The 20,081-nt window shown below is 36.1% G+C and overlaps 1 protein-coding gene across 2 annotated transcripts in view; it reads right to left on the bottom strand.

Annotated features, from left to right (window-relative positions):
- Positions 1–20,081, bottom strand: part of LOC105219897 (uncharacterized) — a 201,268-nt gene that overhangs the window by 61,365 nt on the left and 119,822 nt on the right. For both annotated transcript variants that reach the window (XM_054227504.1, XM_054227505.1), the window contains one exon: positions 15,828–15,939. In XM_054227504.1, coding sequence (XP_054083479.1) covers positions 15,828–15,939 — 112 coding nt within the window. The remainder of the gene's footprint in view (positions 1–15,827; positions 15,940–20,081) is intronic.

Consider the following 20,081-nt stretch of genomic DNA (forward strand, 5'->3'; position numbering starts at 1 on the left):
GATATAAAAATGAATTGCTGTTCGTTAGTCTCGCAAAAAGTCGAGAACGGCCAAACCGATCTGGCTAATTGAAGTCTTGAAATATTCGGAGAAGGGCAGGAAAGGTTTAGAAATTAAGTAAATATGGAAAAATTGCGAGGAAGATAATAAAAAGAGCATTTTATTTGAATTGACAACAAAAATATGAAAAAAGACAACAAAAAATAATAACATTTTGAAGGTTGTCATTGTTGCTTTGTTGAAATATTTTTGTCAGTGCTTAACTGTATAAGGTTGTGTCGATAGCCCCAAAACAATTTGTAACAAATAAGGAAAGGCTAAGTGCAACCGAACATTAATTTTTTTAAGAAAACACACAATTTGACCCATATATTCGGCATAAAGTCCAATATAAAATCATCATATATAGTATATGAGGGCTGATGTAATTCCTGAACTAATTTCTCTCATTTTCACCACTGATGTTAACGCGAATAGGGACAACTTGGCAACTGTTAGTAGGCAAACCAACGTCACATTCGGCCTTGAAATTATTCCTAAATTGCAAATCGAAGACACACCAGTCTGCAAAATCAAAAGTCAAAAGTAGCGCTATAGCGAAGATTTTCCAGATATTCATGATATGATATGATATGATATTCATGGAGGCACTGCGAAGGACTTCAAAAGATTTACGCGACAACCAAAACTTTTTTGGTGGAGCCATGATTCTTTTGGCAGGTGATTTACGCCAGACTCTTCCAATTATTCCTGGATAATCGCATGATTAAAATTATCTACTTTATGGCGACACATAAAGATTCGCCAATAAACAACTAACATACCACTAATTTTGCAACAATATCAAATTGCGATTGTAGAAGCAGTTGGAAATGGTAGGGTCCCAGTTGACACCTCAATGGATTAATAACATTTCCAACATATTTCTGTCACTTCATTGACTCAAAGAAGAAGCTTATTCATCGTGTTTTTCCTGACATGAAACCACAATATGATAACCATAAATGGCTGCTTGATGACCTATATTGGTGGTAAAAAAACAAGAATCTCTTCGATCTTAATGCGACAATTTAGAATTTCAGGAGAGTTGACACAGCTACAAACCAGGATGACGTATTCAATTATCTCACAGAGTATTTAAAATTGCTGGATTATCCCCACTCACTTGCAATTAAAAGTAGTGTGAATTGTTACATGCTGTTTAACATAAATCAACCTCGACTTTGAAGAAGGTATAACGTTTTCGTCTTTATGCGTAAGAATTTTTTCTCTGCATTGAAAAATTTACAAATTTAATGTATACCTTAGCCACAAAAACGAAAAATTAAACCCGTTTTCCGTTGTCACGACATAGCATGAAACCGGCTTGACCGATTTGGCTGATTCTTTTTTGTGTGTATTCCAGGGGGTTTGAGGATGTTTCTTACGGAGAGAAAAAAATGCCTGAAAATGCCTAAAATTCACACCTTTCTAATCTCCCTTACAAACAATTTGTAATAAGTATTCATTTTTATATGGAGGATGTTATAGATTCCAGTTCAAATTGAATAGGTACGCATACATAAGATAGGTCAGCTATACAAAATAAAGTAGTGCACCAAATTTATGCTAAGGCGGTACGAAGTTCGCCGGGTCTGCTAGTATTATATAATACACAATTTGACCCACATATTCGTCATATATATTGTACTAGCAGACCCGGCGAACTTCACACCGCCTTAGCGTAAATTTGGTGCACTACTTTATTTTGTATAGCTGACCTATCTTATGTATGCGTACCTATTCAATTTGAACTGGAATCTATAATATCCTCCATATAAAAATGAATACTTATTACAAATTGTTTGTATGGGAGATTAGAAAGGTATGAAATTTAAAATTTATTTCAAAGTGCGGTGAAAAATATAAAAGAAAAAAATACATACTATACATAGAGATTCCAAAAATTATATGCATTATCATACAGTGCAGGTGCAGTGAAAGTGTAGACACATACATAAAATACATTAAAAAAACGGGCGCGATACTACAACTGTACTTTATAACCGGATTTAAAACAAAAAAACGGGCGCGATATTAAAACCACATCGGTAACTTATAACAGTTAAAAAAAAATAAAAATCTACACCAACATACATGAGAGGGCACGACAGGACAACAGGAATCTACCTACAATCTGCTGGACGTCAAATCAGGAATTACAAACTACATACACACACATTTTAAGTACCACCCTAATACCCCTTGAGGCGGACTAGAATGAGTGTATCCATTCCTATTATTAGTTCGTATGTACATATGTATGCATACACCTTTTTAAAAAGGTAGAGAAAACAAAATAAAAATAAAAATTTTTGTTATGTATGTATATATATATATGTATATAGATATATACATCACATAATTACATTGTCTCATGCCTAATCGAGCTTATATTTGTGTAAACAAACACACATAATCACTTAAAAAAAAAATTCAAGCAACTACTTGCAATAATTTCCAGCAGTACCCCTTCTGTTTCAAGAAACAGGAAGCAGGATTGCATTAAATAAATAAGCATACGGCATAAAGAAATCAAATAAAGAAAAAAAAGATTTAAAAGAACACACATATTTGCATATTGATTTACAACATATTAAATAATACTGTGTATTTAACATATTACATACTTACATACATATACAACATATTTCTATTTAAAAACCGGTTCTTCAACAATTCAATTCTCTCGATCTCTCCACTTCCAAAATCATACGTCCCACATTTGCATGTTGGTACATTACATTATTATAAAACATCTACACGCATACATAATTATAAGTGCGGAGGTCAAAGACCCGCACATCATCCAATTCTCTCTTACCACAGTCTTCTTACCGCGCAAACAAACGTACATACGCAACCGTATTGTAATTGTGCTTCCAATGCTTATATATCCAACTAACATAGGGTAAATTTGAACAATTAAAGAATCATAAAAACGCGATCGGTTTATATTATATATATATATATATATACTAGCAGACCCGGCGAACTTCGTACCGCCTTAGCGTAAATTTGGTGCACTACTTTATTTTGTATAGCTGACCTACATATCTTATGTATGCGCACCTATTCAATTTGATCTGGAATCTATAATATCCTCCATATAAAAATGAATACTTATTACAAATTGTTTGTATGGGAGATTAGAAAGGTATGAATTTTAGGCATTTTTTCTCTCCGTAAGAAACATCCTCAAACCCCCTGGAATACACACAAAAAAGAATCAGCCAAATCGGTCAAGCCGGTTTCATGCTATGTCGTGACAACGAAAAACGGGTTTAATTTTTCGTTTTTGTGGCTATGGTATACATTAAATTTGTAAATTTTTCAATGCAGAGAAAAAATTCTTACGCATAAAGACGAAAACGTTATACCTTCTTCAAAGTCGAGGTTGATTTATGTTAAGCAGCATGATAACAACTCACACTACTTTTAATTGCAAGTGAGTGGGGATAATCCAGCAATTTTAAATAGTCTGTGAGATAATTGAATACGTCATCCTGGTTTGTAGCTGTGTCAACTCTCCTGAAATTCTAAATTGTCGCATTAAGATCGAAGAGATTCTTGTTTTTTTTTTTACCACCAATATAGGTCATCAAGCAGCCATTTATGGTTATCATATTGTGGTTTCATGTCAGGAAATGTTATTAATCCATTGAGTTGTCAACTGGGACCCTACCATTTCCAACTGCTTCTACAATCGCAATTTGATATTGTTGCAAAATTAGTGGTATGTTAGTTGTTTATTGGCGAATCTTTATGTGTCGCCATAAAGTAGATAATTTTAATCATGCGATTATCCAGGAATAATTGGAAGAGTCTGGCGTAAATCACCTGCCAAAAGAATCATGGCTCCACCAAAAAAGTTTTGGTTGTCGCGTAAATCTTTGGAAGTCCTTCGCAGTGCCTCCATGAATATCATATCATATCATATCATGAATATCTGGAAAATCTTCGCTATAGCGCTACTTTTGACTTTTGATTTTGCAGACTGGTGTGTCTTCGATTTGCAATTTAGGAATAATTTCAAGGCCGAATGTGACGTTGGTTTGCCTACTAACAGTTGCCAAGTTGTCCCTATTCCCGTTAACATTAGTGGTGAAAATGAGAGAAATTAGTTCAGAAATTACATCAGCCCTCATATAATATATATGATGATTTTATATTGGACTTTATGCCGAATATATGGGTCAAATTGTGTGTTTTCTTAAAAAAATTAATGTTCGGTTGCACTTAGCCTTTCCTTATTTGTTACAAATTGTTTTTGGGCTATCGACACAACCTTATACAGTTAAGAACTGACAAAAATATTTCAACAAAGCAACAATGACAACCTTCAAAATGTTATTATTTTTTGTTTTCTTTTTTCATATTTTTGTTGTCAATTCAAATAAAATGCTCTTTTTATTATCTTCCTCGCAATTTTTCCATATTTACTTAATTTCTAAACCTTTCCTGCCCTTCCCCGAATATTTCAAGACTTCAATTAGCCAGATCGGTTTGGCCGTTCTCGACTTTTTGCGAGACTAACGAACAGCAATTCATTTTTATACAAAAAGTGTGGATTTTAGACTTTTTCAGGACCTTATACTTCAAGGAATATTGCAAAAAAAGAATTAGCGAAATCGGTTCAGCTGTTCTCGAGATATGCGCTTAGCAACACATTTTGCGATTCATTTTTAATTAATTTTTCTTAAATGCGTTTTTTAATACTTCACTGTTTAATTTTTTATAATTTTTCAACATATAAACCTTGTCCTAACAATAAAGAATTTATAAAACCAAGAATCATCGGATTTGGTGCAATCGTTCGAAAGTTATGGGCGTACATACATTTCGAAGATCCATTTTTATTTATATAGAAGAAGAAGATAGATGTGTTTTGTTAGAAAAAAGTACAAAGACAATAAGAAAAGCAATTCAAGCAACGGTGCGTTGCTGCAAAATAAGTAACTGTAAAACAGAGTAAATATAGTTGACACTGTATTTACATATCTACATACATGCATACATACGGCAATTTATGCAAGCATTTGATTATTCTGTTTAGCGTTATTTCACTTGTTCTGCGATCATTTATATATGCAACCTTTTTTGCTTTGTACTTTACTTCAATAAGTTATGTAGTAAAAGATGTGAGAGATGGAAGAGAGAGAGTGCATACATATGTATGTACTTTACTTCATCACGTTATGCTGGAAAAGATGTGCAGAGATGGAAGAGAGAGAGAGTGCGTGCCGCAAACGATAAAGAGCACACGCACACACACAAAGCGCGCTTCGCTGTAGACTGCGTTTGGTGAACGAAAAACCTTATGCTTGCAATATTTTTGATTTTTCAAAAACTTCAACCCGAAAGAAAAAAGATTTGATTTCGGAAAATTAAAAAAATAAGTATGCCACTCGCGAGCCTAGAGGAAATGCTTTATTTAAAAAAAAATTTATAAAAATCGCTTCAGAACTTTAGGAGATTAGCCGTTACAAACATTTTTCATATAAGCGATTTTATATAATTAGTATAGATAAATAAAGTTAAATAAATAAATTGCGAGAGTATAAAATGTTCGGTTACACCTGATCTTAGCCCTTCCTTACTTGTTTTTATTTAACTCGTACCTACATGGAAAGCTGAAAAGCGCTCAATGTATGGTGAAATTATTTTTAAAAACACACCAAAAACCCATTTGTTTGGTCAGATTCATCCCACTTAGCCAGGGGATTATACGTTTTCATATTAACATACATACATCAATAATAGTTTAATCATTAACTAAACGATTTGTTATCTACTTAGCTACGCTCTTTCGCTCTCAAAATTTATGAACTTCCATCTTAACTAGCATACTTATTATTCCCACCTACAAACTTACTTGCATTATATTTATATCAATATGTAGGTATGTATGTAGCAGGCAGATCGACAAACAAAGTAGGCTTTAAAAAGACATCGAATTATATTATGGTGCATTTATTTTGCAGAGAGAAATACATGAATATTTTTTTTTTTTTGTAGATATATAGAGCTTTGACTCTTAGCATTAAGAAAATTCAAATTAGGAGAATATATGACATTGGAGTGTAAACATTGCTGGAGCGTTTTCTTTGGCCCCATACGTTCAGTAGTGTCCGGGATTACCGCGGTGCAAAATTATTAGTTATTATATTTTTTTTTTATACTCTCGCAACAAAGTTGCTAGCAACAAAGTTGCTAAAGAGAGTATTATAGTTTTGTTCACATAACGGTTGTTTGTAACACCCAAAACTAAACGAGTTAGATTTAGGGATATATATCCCAAAGTGATCATGATGAAGAATGGATTTCAAATCCGAATGTCTGTCTGTCCGTCCGTCCGTCCGTCCGTCCGTGCAAGCTGTAACTTGAGTAAAAATTAAGATATCTTGATGAAACTTGGCACACTTATTTCTTGGCACCATAGGAAGGTTGCTTTCGAAAATGAGCAAAATCGGACCACTGCCACGCCCACAAAATGGCGAAACCCGAAAACACATAAAGTGCCACAACTAAGCCATAAATAAAGCTATGGAAATAAAATTTGGTATGAAGGATATCACTATGAAGGGGCATATTTGGATGCAATTTGTTTAGGGAAGTGGGCGCCCCCTACTAAGTTTTTTGTACATATCTCGCAAACCAATAGAGCTATATAAACCAAACTTTCTGCAGTCGTTTTTTTAGCCACTTCCTAATACAGTCCAAAAACGAAAGAAATCGGATCATAACCACGCCCACCTCCTATACAAAGGTTATGTTGAAAACTACTTAAAGTGTGTTAACTCAATAACGAAAAACGCCAGAAACACTAAATTTCACATAAGAAATGGCAGATGGAAGCTGCACTCAGATTTTTTTAGAAAATGGAAAATGGGCGTGGCGTCGCCCACTTATGGGTCAAAAACCATATCTCAGGAACTACTCGACCGATTTCAATGAAACTTGGTTTGTAATAGTTTCCTTACATCCCAATGGTATGTTGTGAAAATAGGCCACATCGCTTCACAACCACGCTTACTTCCTATATACCAGAACTTTGAAGACGATCTGAAACGTATACATTACAATGTATAAAGTAAGCACTAGTGAAGATATCGGTGCAAAACTTTGCACAAATACTGTATTTATAGTGTGGCAGCCCCATTCTAAAAATCACCGAAATCGGACCATAGGTTGTCAAGGCTCCATATATCGAACATGAGGACCTCGGTACTTCTAACCTAATATTAGGGTTTTCCACTTTCAATGGACTTTATACAATATATATGACGAATATGTGTGTCAAATTGTGTATTATATAATATTATTAAAGTTAAATAAATAAATTGCGAGTGTATAAAATGTTCGGTTACACCCGAACTTAGCCCTTCCTTACTTGTTTTTAATAATTATTGAAATTTGTGTGAATTTGTAAAAAAAAATAAATATAGCGCAAAGCGAATTTCCGAGCAAAAAACGGTAAGTTTTGAACTGTTGAAGTGAATTACACGAATGTATGTGTTTCCTTATTTAAAAAAACATATGGTGTACAATTTTTTAATTTGATTTATTCTTTTTTAATTGAAAGAAAAATGCCACGACCCACACGAGGAAATATAGGTCGGCGAACGCGTCATGCAAATGCTACGGCATTACAAAGGCGATCACAGACTCCAGATGAACGAGCACAAGCTAATGCATCGCAGCGTGAACGTAATGCACGAAATAGATCTGTTGTACCTGAAATTATGCGTGCTGTTTTTAATTACAACAGTCAGATTAATTACAGTATGTACGCATATATTGGAATAATGGACGCAATATGTCCACATTGTGAGGCGGCTAAATTTCCAGGTGAAACGCCCGGCATGTGTTGTGCTAATGGCCATTAGAAACTCCACCCGAACCATTGTCTTCATTAATTTTTGGGACTTCTGAAAATTCGAAGCACTTTTTGAGTCATATTCAACAATACAATTCGGCATTTCAAATGACTTCTTTTGGTGCTACTAACATTATTAGAGATAATTTTATGCCGGCGTTTAAGGTAAATACTTAAACAGGATTGTCCCAATCAATCTATAGTTTTAAAAATTATTATGCAACATATACCTAAAATTGCATTCATGTTGCAGATTCAGGGCCAAATTTATCATCAAGCTGGTTCGTTATTGCCATACCCCGACGCTGATTATCAATTTTTGCAAATTTATTTTATTGGTGATGAAAATCGTGAATTGGATCAACGTTGTGCAAGTGCTTTGAATACATGACGAGAAATTATTTGTGAGCTACAAAGGTTTTTCCATCAGCATAACGCATTAGTTCAATTGTTCAAAATTGCTCTCGATCGTATGCCCTCTGATCATCATAAAATCGTATTAAGGGCTGATAGAACACCTTTTGGAGAGCATGAAAGGCGATTCAATGCACCGACAATTGATGAGGTTGCAATTGTAATTCGTGGTGATCAGTTTCAATCACGTGATATTATACTTCATCGTAGAAATGACCAATTGCAACTTGTTTCGGAACTTCATCGTAGTTACGACGCATTACAATACCCAATATTGCATTGGAAAGGTGACAATGGCTATAAGATAAATATACCAATGATTGATCCACGAACAGGTAATTAATATTTTCAGTGTGTTGACATTTCATCATTTGTAGAAATTTCTTAAGTCACATTTTCCACTTATTTTAAGGAAATGTACAACGAAGCTTTGATAATAATTGAAGATATGTGTCTATGGATTGCAAATAAAACATTAGTACAATTGGGTATGACCGCACCAAATCGTGACATGCATGATCTGTTTGATCGTGAATTGCAACGTGAGCAGGAATTCAATTCTAATGATTTGCGTTTATTTGTACAATCGAATATAACCAAAATGAATATTCAGCAAAAACATGTCTATGACACAATAATGCAAGCCATTTCCAATAATGCAGGTGGGTTATATTTCTTGGATGCACCTGGTGGTACAGGCAAAACGTTCGTTATATCACTGAGTTTAGCCACTATTCGATCGGAACAGAAAATTGCATTGGCTCTTGCATCTTCGGGAATTGCTGCTACATTATTAGAAGGTGGTCGGACAGCACACTCTGCATTAAAATTGCCATTGAATGTACAGGTGATTGAAACTCCAACTTGCAATATTTCAAGAAATTCTGCTATGGCAAAAGTTCTGCGATTAACGTCAATTATTTTATGGGATGAGTGTACAATGGCGAATAAAAAATTACTAGAAGCATTTAATCGAACAATGCAAGATTTACGTGGTAACCAACAGCTTTTTGGTGGTGCTTTGATGTTACTGTCAGGCGATTTTCGACAAAAATTGCCTGTCATTCCTCGGTCAACTCCTGCTGATGAAATAAATGCCTGTTTGAAGTCATCAGTTCTTTGGAGATATGTACAAAAATTGACACTGACCATTAATATGCGTATTCACCTACAAAATGATCCAGCTGCCCATGAGTGTTCAAAACAATTGTTACAAATTGGTGATGGCAAAATACAAATCGATTATTATTTTAGCACCAAAGAACATTCATATCAATGCCATATATTTTCAAATTCAAGCAAAACTCCCAGGCGTAGTCACGACATATAAGTCAATTGACAGTGCTATGAATCAAAATGAGGCAATGAATTATCCAACTGAATTTTTAACTTCATTAGAACCGGCTGGTATGCCACCGCATTGCTTGACTCTGAAAGTGGGTTCTTTGATTATATTATTGTGAAATTTGAATAAGAAACACAGGCCTCGGATGAGAAACCCCCCTTTTGATGACGACCACGGCAAACGTATAAAGGACTATGATTTAAGGGCATGCACCTGGAATGTCCGGACCCTTAATTGGGAAGGTGCCTCTGCCCAGCTGGTTGATGTCCTCGTAAGAGTAAAGGCTGACATCACCGCAATCCAAGAAATGCGATGGACGGGACAAGGACGGAAGAAGGTGGGTCCTTGTGACATCTACTACAGCGGCCATATAAAGGAGCGCAAATTCGGTGTGGGATTCGTGGTGGGAGAGAGACTCCGTCGTCGAGTCCTGGCATTCACCCCGGTGGATGAACGTCTAGCCACAATCCGCATCAAAGCGAGGTTCTTCAACATATCGCTGATTTGCGCCCACGCCCCGACGGAAGAGAAGGACGAAGTGACCAAAGATACCTTCTATGAGCGCCTAGAACGTACCTATGAGCGCTGCCCCCGCCACGATGTCAAAATCGTGCTTGGCGATTTCAACGCTAGGGTGGGTAAAGAAGGTGTCTTTGGCACAACAGTCGGAAAATTCAGCCTCCATGACGAAACATCACCAAACGGTCTGAGGCTGATCGACTTCGCCGGGGCCCGAAATATGGTCATCTGTAGCACTAGATTCCAGCATAAGAAAATCCATCAAGCTACTTGGCTGTCCCCGGATCGAATCACTCGCAACCAGATCGATCATGTTGTGATAGATGGACGACATGTCTCCAGTGTTTTTGATGTGCGTACGCTTCGTGGTCCCAACATCGACTCAGACCACTATCTTGTAGCAGCTAAGATACGCACCCGCCTCTGTGTAGAAAAGCGCACACGTCAACAAACACAAGGAAGGTTCGACATCGAGAAGCTGCAATCACAACCGACAGCCGAACGATTTTCTACTCGACTTGCACTCCTGCTCTCTGAGAGCACTCATCAGCATCTCGGTATAAGGGAGCTGTGGGACGGCATATCAAACTCCTTACGTACAGCTGCAACCGAAACCATTGGCTTTCGGAAAAGCCAAAAAAACAGCTGGTATGATGAGGATTGTCGTCTCGCAGTGGAGAGAAAACAGACTGCCTACCTCGCAATGTTGCGATCGACCGCAACACGAGCGGGATGGGAAAGATACCGAGAGCTGAAGAGGGAAGCGAGACGCATTTGCAGAAAAAGAAAGAAAGAGGCAGAAATGCGTGAGTATGAAGAGCTTGACAAGCTGGCCGACAGGGGTAATGCTCGAAAATTTTACGAAAAGATCCGGCGACTAACTGAAGGTTTCAAGACCGGAGCACACTCCTGTAGGACCCCCAGCGGTGATCTAGTGGGTGATGACCAGAGTATACTGTGTTTGTGGAGGGAACACTTCTCCAGCCTGCTGAATGGCAGTGAAAGTACAACACCAGGAGATGGCGAACCCGATTCCCCAATCGACGACGATGGAACAGATGTTCCATTGCCCGGCCGTGAAGAAATTAGAATAGCAATTACCCGCTTGAAGAACAACAAGGCGGCGGGGGCCGATGGATTGCCGGCCGAGCTATTCAAATACGGCGGCGAAGAGCTGATAAGGTGCATGCATCAGCTTCTTTGCGAAATATGGTCGGAAGAAAGCATGCCCGACGATTGGAATCTCAGTGTACTCTGCCCAATCCACAAAAAGGGAGACCCCACAATCTGCGCCAACTATCGTGGGATAAGCCTCCTTAACATCGCTTATAAGGTTCTATCGAGCGTACTGTGTGAAAGACTAAAGCCCACCGTCAACAAACTGATTGGACCTTATCAGTGTGGCTTTAGACCTGGAAAATCAACAACTGACCAGATATTCACCATGCGCCAAATCTTGGAGAAGACCCGTGAAAAAAGGATCGACACACACCATCTATTTGTCGACTTTAAAGCTGCTTTCGACAGCACGAAAAGGAGCTGCCTTTATGCCGCGATGTCTGAATTTGGTATCCCCGCAAAACTAATACGGCTGTGTAAGTTGACGTTGAGCAACACCAAAAGCTCCGTCAGGATCGGGAAGGACCTCTCCGAGCCGTTCGATACCAAACGAGGTTTCAGACAAGGTGACTCGCTATCGTGCGACTTCTTTAACTTGATGCTGGAGAAAATTATAAGAGCTGCAGAGCTAAATAGAGAAGGTACAATCTTCTACAAGAGTGTACAGCTCCTGGCGTACGCCGATGATATTGATATCATCGGAAACAACACCCGCGCCGTTAGTTCTGCTTTTTCCCGCCTGGATAAGGAAGCGAAGCGAATGGGTCTGGTGGTGAACGAGGACAAGACGAAATATCTCCTGTCATCAAACAAACAGTCAGCGCATTCGCGTCTTGGCTCCCACGTCACTGTTGACAGTCATAACTTTGAAGTTGTAGATAATTTCGTATACCTAGGAACCAACATTAACACCGATAATAATGTCAGCCTTGAAATCCAACGCAGAATCACTCTTGCCAACAGGTGCTACTATGGACTGAGTAGGCAATTGAAAAGTAAAGTCCTCTCTCGACGAACAAAAACTAAACTCTACAAGTCCCTCATCATTCCCGTCCTTCTTTATGGAGCAGAAGCGTGGACGGTGTCAACATCCGATGAGACGGCACTAGGAGTTTTCGAGAGAAAGGTTTTGCGGAAGATTTACGGTCCCTTAAACATTGGCAACGGCGAATACCGCAGAAGATGGAATGATGAGCTGTATGTGTTGTTCGACGACATAGACATAGTCCAGCGAATAAAAAGACAGCGGCTACGCTGGCTGGGTCATGTTGTTCGAATGGATGAAAGTGCCCCAGCTCTGAAAGTTTTCGATGCAGTACCCGCTGGTGGAAGCCGAGGAAGAGGGAGACCTCCACTCCGGTGGAAGGACCAGGTGGAGAAGGACCTGTCTTCACTTGGTATTACCAATTGGCGCCAAACCGCCAAAAGGAGAGATGCGTGGCGCACTGTTGTGGACTCGGCTATAACCGCGTAAGCGGTTTCTACGCCAGTTAAGAAGAAGAAGAAGAAGAAATATTAATTCACCAAAACTGTGTAATGGCACCAGATTGGCACTGAAAAATTTATTGCCAAATTTGATTGAAGCTACGATCTTAACTGGTAAATCGAAAGGAGAAGTTTGTTTAATACCGCGTATCCCTATGATTCCAACTGATATGCCATTTGAATTCAAACGATTACAATATCCTGTGCGTTTATCATTTGCGATGTCCATCAACAAAGCTCAAGGGCAAACACTTAACGTTTGTGGTGTGAATTTGGAGGAATCATGTTTTTCACATGGCCAACTTTATGTTACCTGTTCCAGTGTCGATACCCCCAGCCGGTTGTTTATTCATGCTCAAAATGGAAAAACAAAAAATATTGTTTATCCAAATGTTTTGGATAGCTAGCAAATAATTAAATATATTATTTTTTTATAAATGAGTTTGATTTAATATTTCACTTTATACGTAGCGAAGCACGTACCGGGCCGCTATAAATATTATATGTATTCATTGTATTGCTTTCAAAAGATCATAAAGTTCTGCTTATCTGTAACACCACATTCATTGACTGTTAGGCGGTACAAAGTTCGCCGGGTCAGCTAGTATTGTATAAAGTCCATTGAAAGTTGGAAACCATAATATTTGGTTAGAAGCACCGAGGTCCTCGTGTTCGATATATGGGGCCTTAAAAACCTATTTTCCGATTTCGGCGATTTTTAGAATGGGGCTGCCACACTATTAACATAGTATTTGTGCAAAGTTCTGCACCGATATCTTCACTAGTGCTTACTTTATATATTGTAAAGTAAACGATTCAGATCATCTTCAAAGTTCTGGTATATAGGAAGTAGGCGTGGTTGTGAAGCGATTTGTCCTATTTTCACAACATATCATTGGGATATAAGGAAACTATTACAAACCAAGTTTCATTGAAATCGGTCGAGTAATTCCTGAGATATGGTTTTTGACCCATAAGTGGGCGACGCCACGCCCATTTTCCATTTTGTAAAAAAAAATGTGAGTGCAGTTTTCATATGCCAATTCTTATGTGAAATTTAGTGTTTCTGGCGTTTTTCGTTATTGAGTTAACCCACTTTTAGTAGTTTTCAACATAACCTTTGTATGGGAGGTGGGTGTGGTTATTATCCGGACTGTATTAAGAAGTGGCAAAAAAAAACGACTGGGGCCACGCCCACCTCCCCAAAAAAATTACATCCAAATATGCCCCTTCATAGTGCGATCCTTCATACCCTGATCACTTTGGTATATATAACCCAATATCTAACTCGTTTTGTTTTGGGTGTTACAAACAACCGTTATGTGAACAAAACTATAATACTCTCTAGCAACTTTGTTGCGAGAGTATAAATACATATATGAATTCTGCTGAGAATTCAATTAAGTAATTAATTAAAGTAATATTTCGTAGGGTAGACTTTTTGCTTTTAAACAGATCTAAAAGAGATCTCTTTCTGAAATGCTGTTTTAAGGTATTGTTTGTTGCTTATAACTATAATGTTTTCATATTTTATTCCACAAATATTCAATTCAATTAAGATCTGGTGATTGGGCAGGACTAGTTCCATATACCCACAAATTAAATACGTGGCCTCAGTTTGGCGTAGAATTCTTCCTATTGTTTCAGGATTACATGACATTCCAAGTACTAAAGCAACATTCAATTATAGCTTATTAAGCTTTTAACGGGTGATTTTTTTGAGGTTAGGATTTTCATGCATTAGTATTTGACAGATCACGTGGGATTTCAGACATGGTGTCAAAGAGAAAGATGCTCAGTATGCTTTGACATTTCATCATGAATAGACTTACTAACGAGCAACGCTTGCAAATCATTGAATTTTATTACCAAAATCAGTGTTCGGTTCGAAATGTGAAATCCGCTTTTTTATCGACAAATTTTGTTCAGCGATGAGGCTCATTTCTGGTTGAATGGCTACGTAAATAAGCAAAATTGCCGCATTTGGGGTGAAGAGCAACCAGAAGCCGTTCAAGAACTGCCCATGCATCCCGAAAAATGCACTGTTTGGTGTGGTTTGTACGCTGGTGGAATCATTGGACCGTATTTTTTCAAAGATGCTGTTGGACGCAACGTTACGGTGAATGGCGATCGCTATCGTTCGATGCTAACAAACTTTTTGTTGCCAAAAATGGAAGAACTGAACTTGGTTGACATGTGGTTTCAACAAGATGGCGCTACATGCCACACAGCTCGCGATTCTATGGCCATTTTGAGGGAAAACTTCGGAGAACAATTCATCTCAAGAAATGGACCCGTAAGTTGGCCACCAAGATCATGCGATTTAACGCCTTTAGACTATTTTTTGTGGGGCTACGTCAAGTCTAAAGTCTACAGAAATAAGCCAGCAACTATTCCAGCTTTGGAAGACAACATTTCCGAAGAAATTCGGGCTATTCCGGCCGAAATGCTCGAAAAAGTTGCCCAAAATTGGACTTTCCGAATGGACCACCTAAGACGCAGCCGCGGTCAACATTTAAATGAAATTATCTTCAAAAAGTAAATGTCATGAACCAATCTAACGTTTCAAATAAAGAACCGATGAGATTTTGCAAATTTTATGCGTTTTTTTTTAAAAAAAGTTATCAAGCTCTTAAAAAATCACCCTTTAATAATAATACAACATTATACATCCTTATTATGTATGAAACTATGGATTTATTTTTTTATTAATATATATACAACATCTATTTCCAACATTTCGTATTCATATGTGCCCATCCGCATTGTGATCACTTGTACTTGTTTGAGCTTTACAACTTAATTTGTAAAAAACTGTTAAGATGGTAATTTTTAATATCAAACTTATCTCAATTTACTGAGTTTACTACTTGTGCGGACGAACTGCCAGACATCCGCTATTATTATCCTCTTGTTATCCTGATTCTTATAAGTATAAGCCTATCTCGATTACCTTTAGGTGTCACACATACATGCATGTAGTTGCGAAAGTAAAAAAACATAAACTTTCTTGTTTAAATTACTTACCAGAAAACAAAAGCAGGATTTTCTGTGGCTTTCTTAAGTCTACACTCTAACCGAAGAGAGGATCCTTCATCAATGTGCAAATCTGGAGCACCTACAATCTCAGCGACAGCTTCTAAAATGTTACAAAAAGTTTCTTGTAAATATTTTTAGCAAATAATTGTAATTAACAATATTAACATACAATTAAAATATATGTATGTAAGTTCAGAAAGGGTACTACAGTTTATTATAACACATAACAGCTTTGTACCCATTCATTGTTTACTGTCATGTACGTGTGGACACTGGTTAATACATTAACAAATTTTAGATTTGTTAGATCTAAACATCATTGTAGTTAAATTACCATAGATCCCAAATGTAACAAGTATGAAAGGGATAAGTTCGGGTGACGTTTAGCGAAAATCATTATTTATACAGTATATGGAAGCTGGAGTAATTCCTGGGTCGATTTCAACTGTTTTCATCATCGAACATCGGAACAAAACACGAATACTGTATTTCTAGTGTGGCATCACCCGTCTAAAATCGGACTTAACTTGTCAAGGCCCTAGATATCGAATATGAGGACCTCAGTGCTTGAGCCTATTTTTTACCGAAAATATCGGTAAATCTTCAAGATATTTTAAAGAAATTCAAAGATGACATGTTTCTTATAATAGTGTGCCCCTGTGCCAAAATGGGCTTTCTCACATAATTTGCTGATCATCAGTCAACTAACAATGCAGTTACGCAAAAAGTCGTTTCCACCAAAATTGGCACTTACGCCAAATGCTCCTTTTTGTTTTAAGAATAAGAATAGAAGGGAGCTTGCGAAATAAAGACGTTACAACTAAACAACGTTTTGTTATTTGGCGCCCAACGTGGGATCAGGGTACTTTTTTAATATCCTGTTCAAATAAAATCGGTGAGAGCGCAAAAGCAAAGATGATTTTCTTTTTTTCAGTGATGGTACTATTGGGTATGCTTTTTTAAAGGCTACAGAGGTCAAGATCGGTACAAGCTGAATTTCTAAATTATAAATTCGAGGATTATTCTGAAGGAACCTATTAGTGCTAGATCCATATTCTGTCCCAACTTCTGTCAATTCTCAATTTAAATAGTTCATATCGCGAAATGTGCAAGTTTCACCGGTTCATCTACATACTACATATATCTATACTAATTTTATAAAGAGAAAACATTTGATTGTTTGTTAGTTTACGTTGAATAGGCTCCGAAACTACTTGACCGATTTGTCCAATTATTTCACTGTTGGAAAGCTACACTATCTGTGGTGAACATAGGCTATATTAAATTGTCCAAAAAGTTAGGGATCCAAACTAAAACTTCAATAATGTAACCCAGGGTGTGAAAAAATTACCAAAAAACCTTCTTAAATCGCGGGCGCTGCGAAAACTATTGATTATTAAACAAAATAATGTACTACACATTTGCAGATCATATAATTATCTAAAAAAATGTCGCGACAGCATATGTCTAACTATTATAGTTTTGTCACAATAAGTGCTTTTAACATTTTAAAACTATATACATATAAATGTCACCGCTATAAAAGCTTTTTTATTTATTCTTTGGAAATAATGTTAATCACAACAAATGACTTCATGTTTAAGTGTGCTTCAATACCATTATATAATTTTTTCAATTATTCAATTTGGACATTCCATTCGAAAGATATCAAAAGTTAAAATTGTAAGATATTTGAAAAATGCCGCATGGTCTCCGCTTAAGCTGTTTGGTTAGGCAGACCCATAACGGGGCAACACGATAGGCAAAAGTTGATAGCATATTAACTGTCAAATCGATAGCTTATTATTATGTATTCGAACTACTGCATCTTTAATACAAAAAATATTTTATAATTTTATATGATTACAGATTTCATTAATTTTTTGAATATTCATTGATCTATTTGATGGTACTAATATCATTAACAAATATCTACATGTATGTACTATGTACATACATATGCCAACAATTACAGTAGTTTTCCGAAATAACGAATATTCGTTTTAACGAAAACTGCTTATAACGAACCAGCAAATTTGTTACATTGAGTACCTTAAATAACGAACAACATAAGGAATTCATATGTATGAAAGAGAAAAAAATCAAATAACATCGAACCAGAATTAAAAATAAAACTTGAAAAAAATTAAAAGAAATGTGCAAATTGAAAAAATGTTGAATTTTATAAAAAAATTTAAAATTATTGATCAGTACCAAATGAAAGTATAAGTGAAGTATTTATTGGATTTCAATTGTTTTGTTATGATTTTTCATTTTTTAACAAATAATTAATAAAACAATTTATTAAACTGCAATTTATGGATATTTAACTTATTTTTATTGAAAAACATACCTCTGAGTACTCGAATTAACGAAAAGTTCGATAATACGAACAGGCCTGACAGTTAATGTGCTCATTATTGCGGAAAACTACTGTATCTTTAAAATATTAACTGTAAACATACATACAAGATGCACACATATTCATGTACCTAATTTTTTCCAGCGTACCTACATATCATTAGAGTTTTTGTTTTGAATCTCACAACGCTAAATTACAATTCACTAAAAAAGCATGAACATATCAGACGCTGCCACTCGGAATATTTTGGGAAAATGATTATCAAAACGAAACCTCAGTTCTTTTCAGAACTAAATCAATCTTATTTAACCGTTTAACTATTCAAACAACTTAGTGACTCGAGTAGTTCTTACAATTTATCAATTACATTTTTATAGGTATTAAGCAATTAATTTAGTACTATGTACTGTTAAATTTGTTTTCATTTTAAAAAGCTCAAATGATCTACATATGTATATCTTAGCTTTCTGGAAATACCCTGCGGAGGGTATCAAAAAGACGCCGTCATGGAGAATCTCCATCAGAAACTGATAATCGAAGAGAATACGCATCGCAATGGCAATAGAGGCGAGTAACGAATGCTCGCTTTAAGGACTTCTTAAGCACATGCGCGAGAATCGATTATTGAGCGATCGCAGCAGCTTGCTGAACAAAATTTCAGAACCTTGAGAATCGAGTACGAAGCTTGTGCTGCGGCTTGAAGAGCTAGTCTTAGGGAGTCGAATTCTGAGCGTTCCCAACGCATCAGAGAGAAAGACAACGGACATCAAAGATTAGAAGTCTTAATGAAGTTTTAGGTCATTACAAAAAATATAATTTCGTGTTCGAATTTTCTTCATTTTACTATTTTTTAATGACCTGACCCCACACAAAAAGTAGGAAGTACATGCAAGTTAACGACAGCCAAATTAAGCAAAATTCAAGATTCCGTTATTTGTTTTGATAATAAGTAAGTACATAAATATAAGCAATTTTAAGAATAAAGTCAGTTCCTTCCAGTTGGTGAGCGGACTCAAACCAACACTTCGTCTTTTATTTAAAACCGCGCGTAGCGGTAAATAATATATTTTTTAATACTTCCCACATAAGGGAAGTTAATTGGCGCCCAACGTGGGGCCACGAAAAAAATCGAAAAATCCTCGGAAAAGGATTCGCAATCGTGGTCTAAACCTATAAAAACCTCATGTGAGAGGTAACAAATATGCAAAAAAAAAGAAATTGCATAATAATAAGTTTTAAATAAAATTTAAACGTGCAGTGTCGCGTAAAATAAAAAAGGAGAAGTGAAAAGTTTTAACAAAATTTAATGAAACGTGCAGAGTCGCGTAAATTTAAAAAAAAGAAAGTTAAAAGTGTAAACTAAAAGTTCAACGAAACGTGCCGTGTCGCGTAAATTAAGAGAAAAAAAAATATAATAATAATTAATATAGAAACTTTTTTATATATTAATAAAAAAAATTAAAACTATCAAAGTTACTATCAAAAAAAAAAAAAAATAAATAAATAAAAAACAATACAAATTAAATTGTAAAAGCTTACGAAAAAATACATAGTTACAACAACTGCAAACAATGAACAATATATATAATATGATAATAGTGATGAACAACAACAACATATAAATTTACATTTGTGACTAAAGCAGCGTGGGAAGTGCCAGGAAGTTCACAGGATAAGAAGAGGATAACAAGAGGACAATAAGAGGACAACAGAGGACAACACTGTAGAAAGCAGTAAGATTAGACATTTAATAATTATTACTAAGAAAATTAAATAATATTAACATTATAAATTATATACATATATATATATATATATATTTATGGGGAATACCCAAACTAAACCTAAGTACATTAGATTGTATTACTGTCAATATTGCG

Source organism: Zeugodacus cucurbitae, chromosome 3 (assembly GCF_028554725.1).
Source record: "Zeugodacus cucurbitae isolate PBARC_wt_2022May chromosome 3, idZeuCucr1.2, whole genome shotgun sequence".
Classification (NCBI taxonomy): domain Eukaryota; kingdom Metazoa; phylum Arthropoda; class Insecta; order Diptera; family Tephritidae; genus Zeugodacus; species Zeugodacus cucurbitae.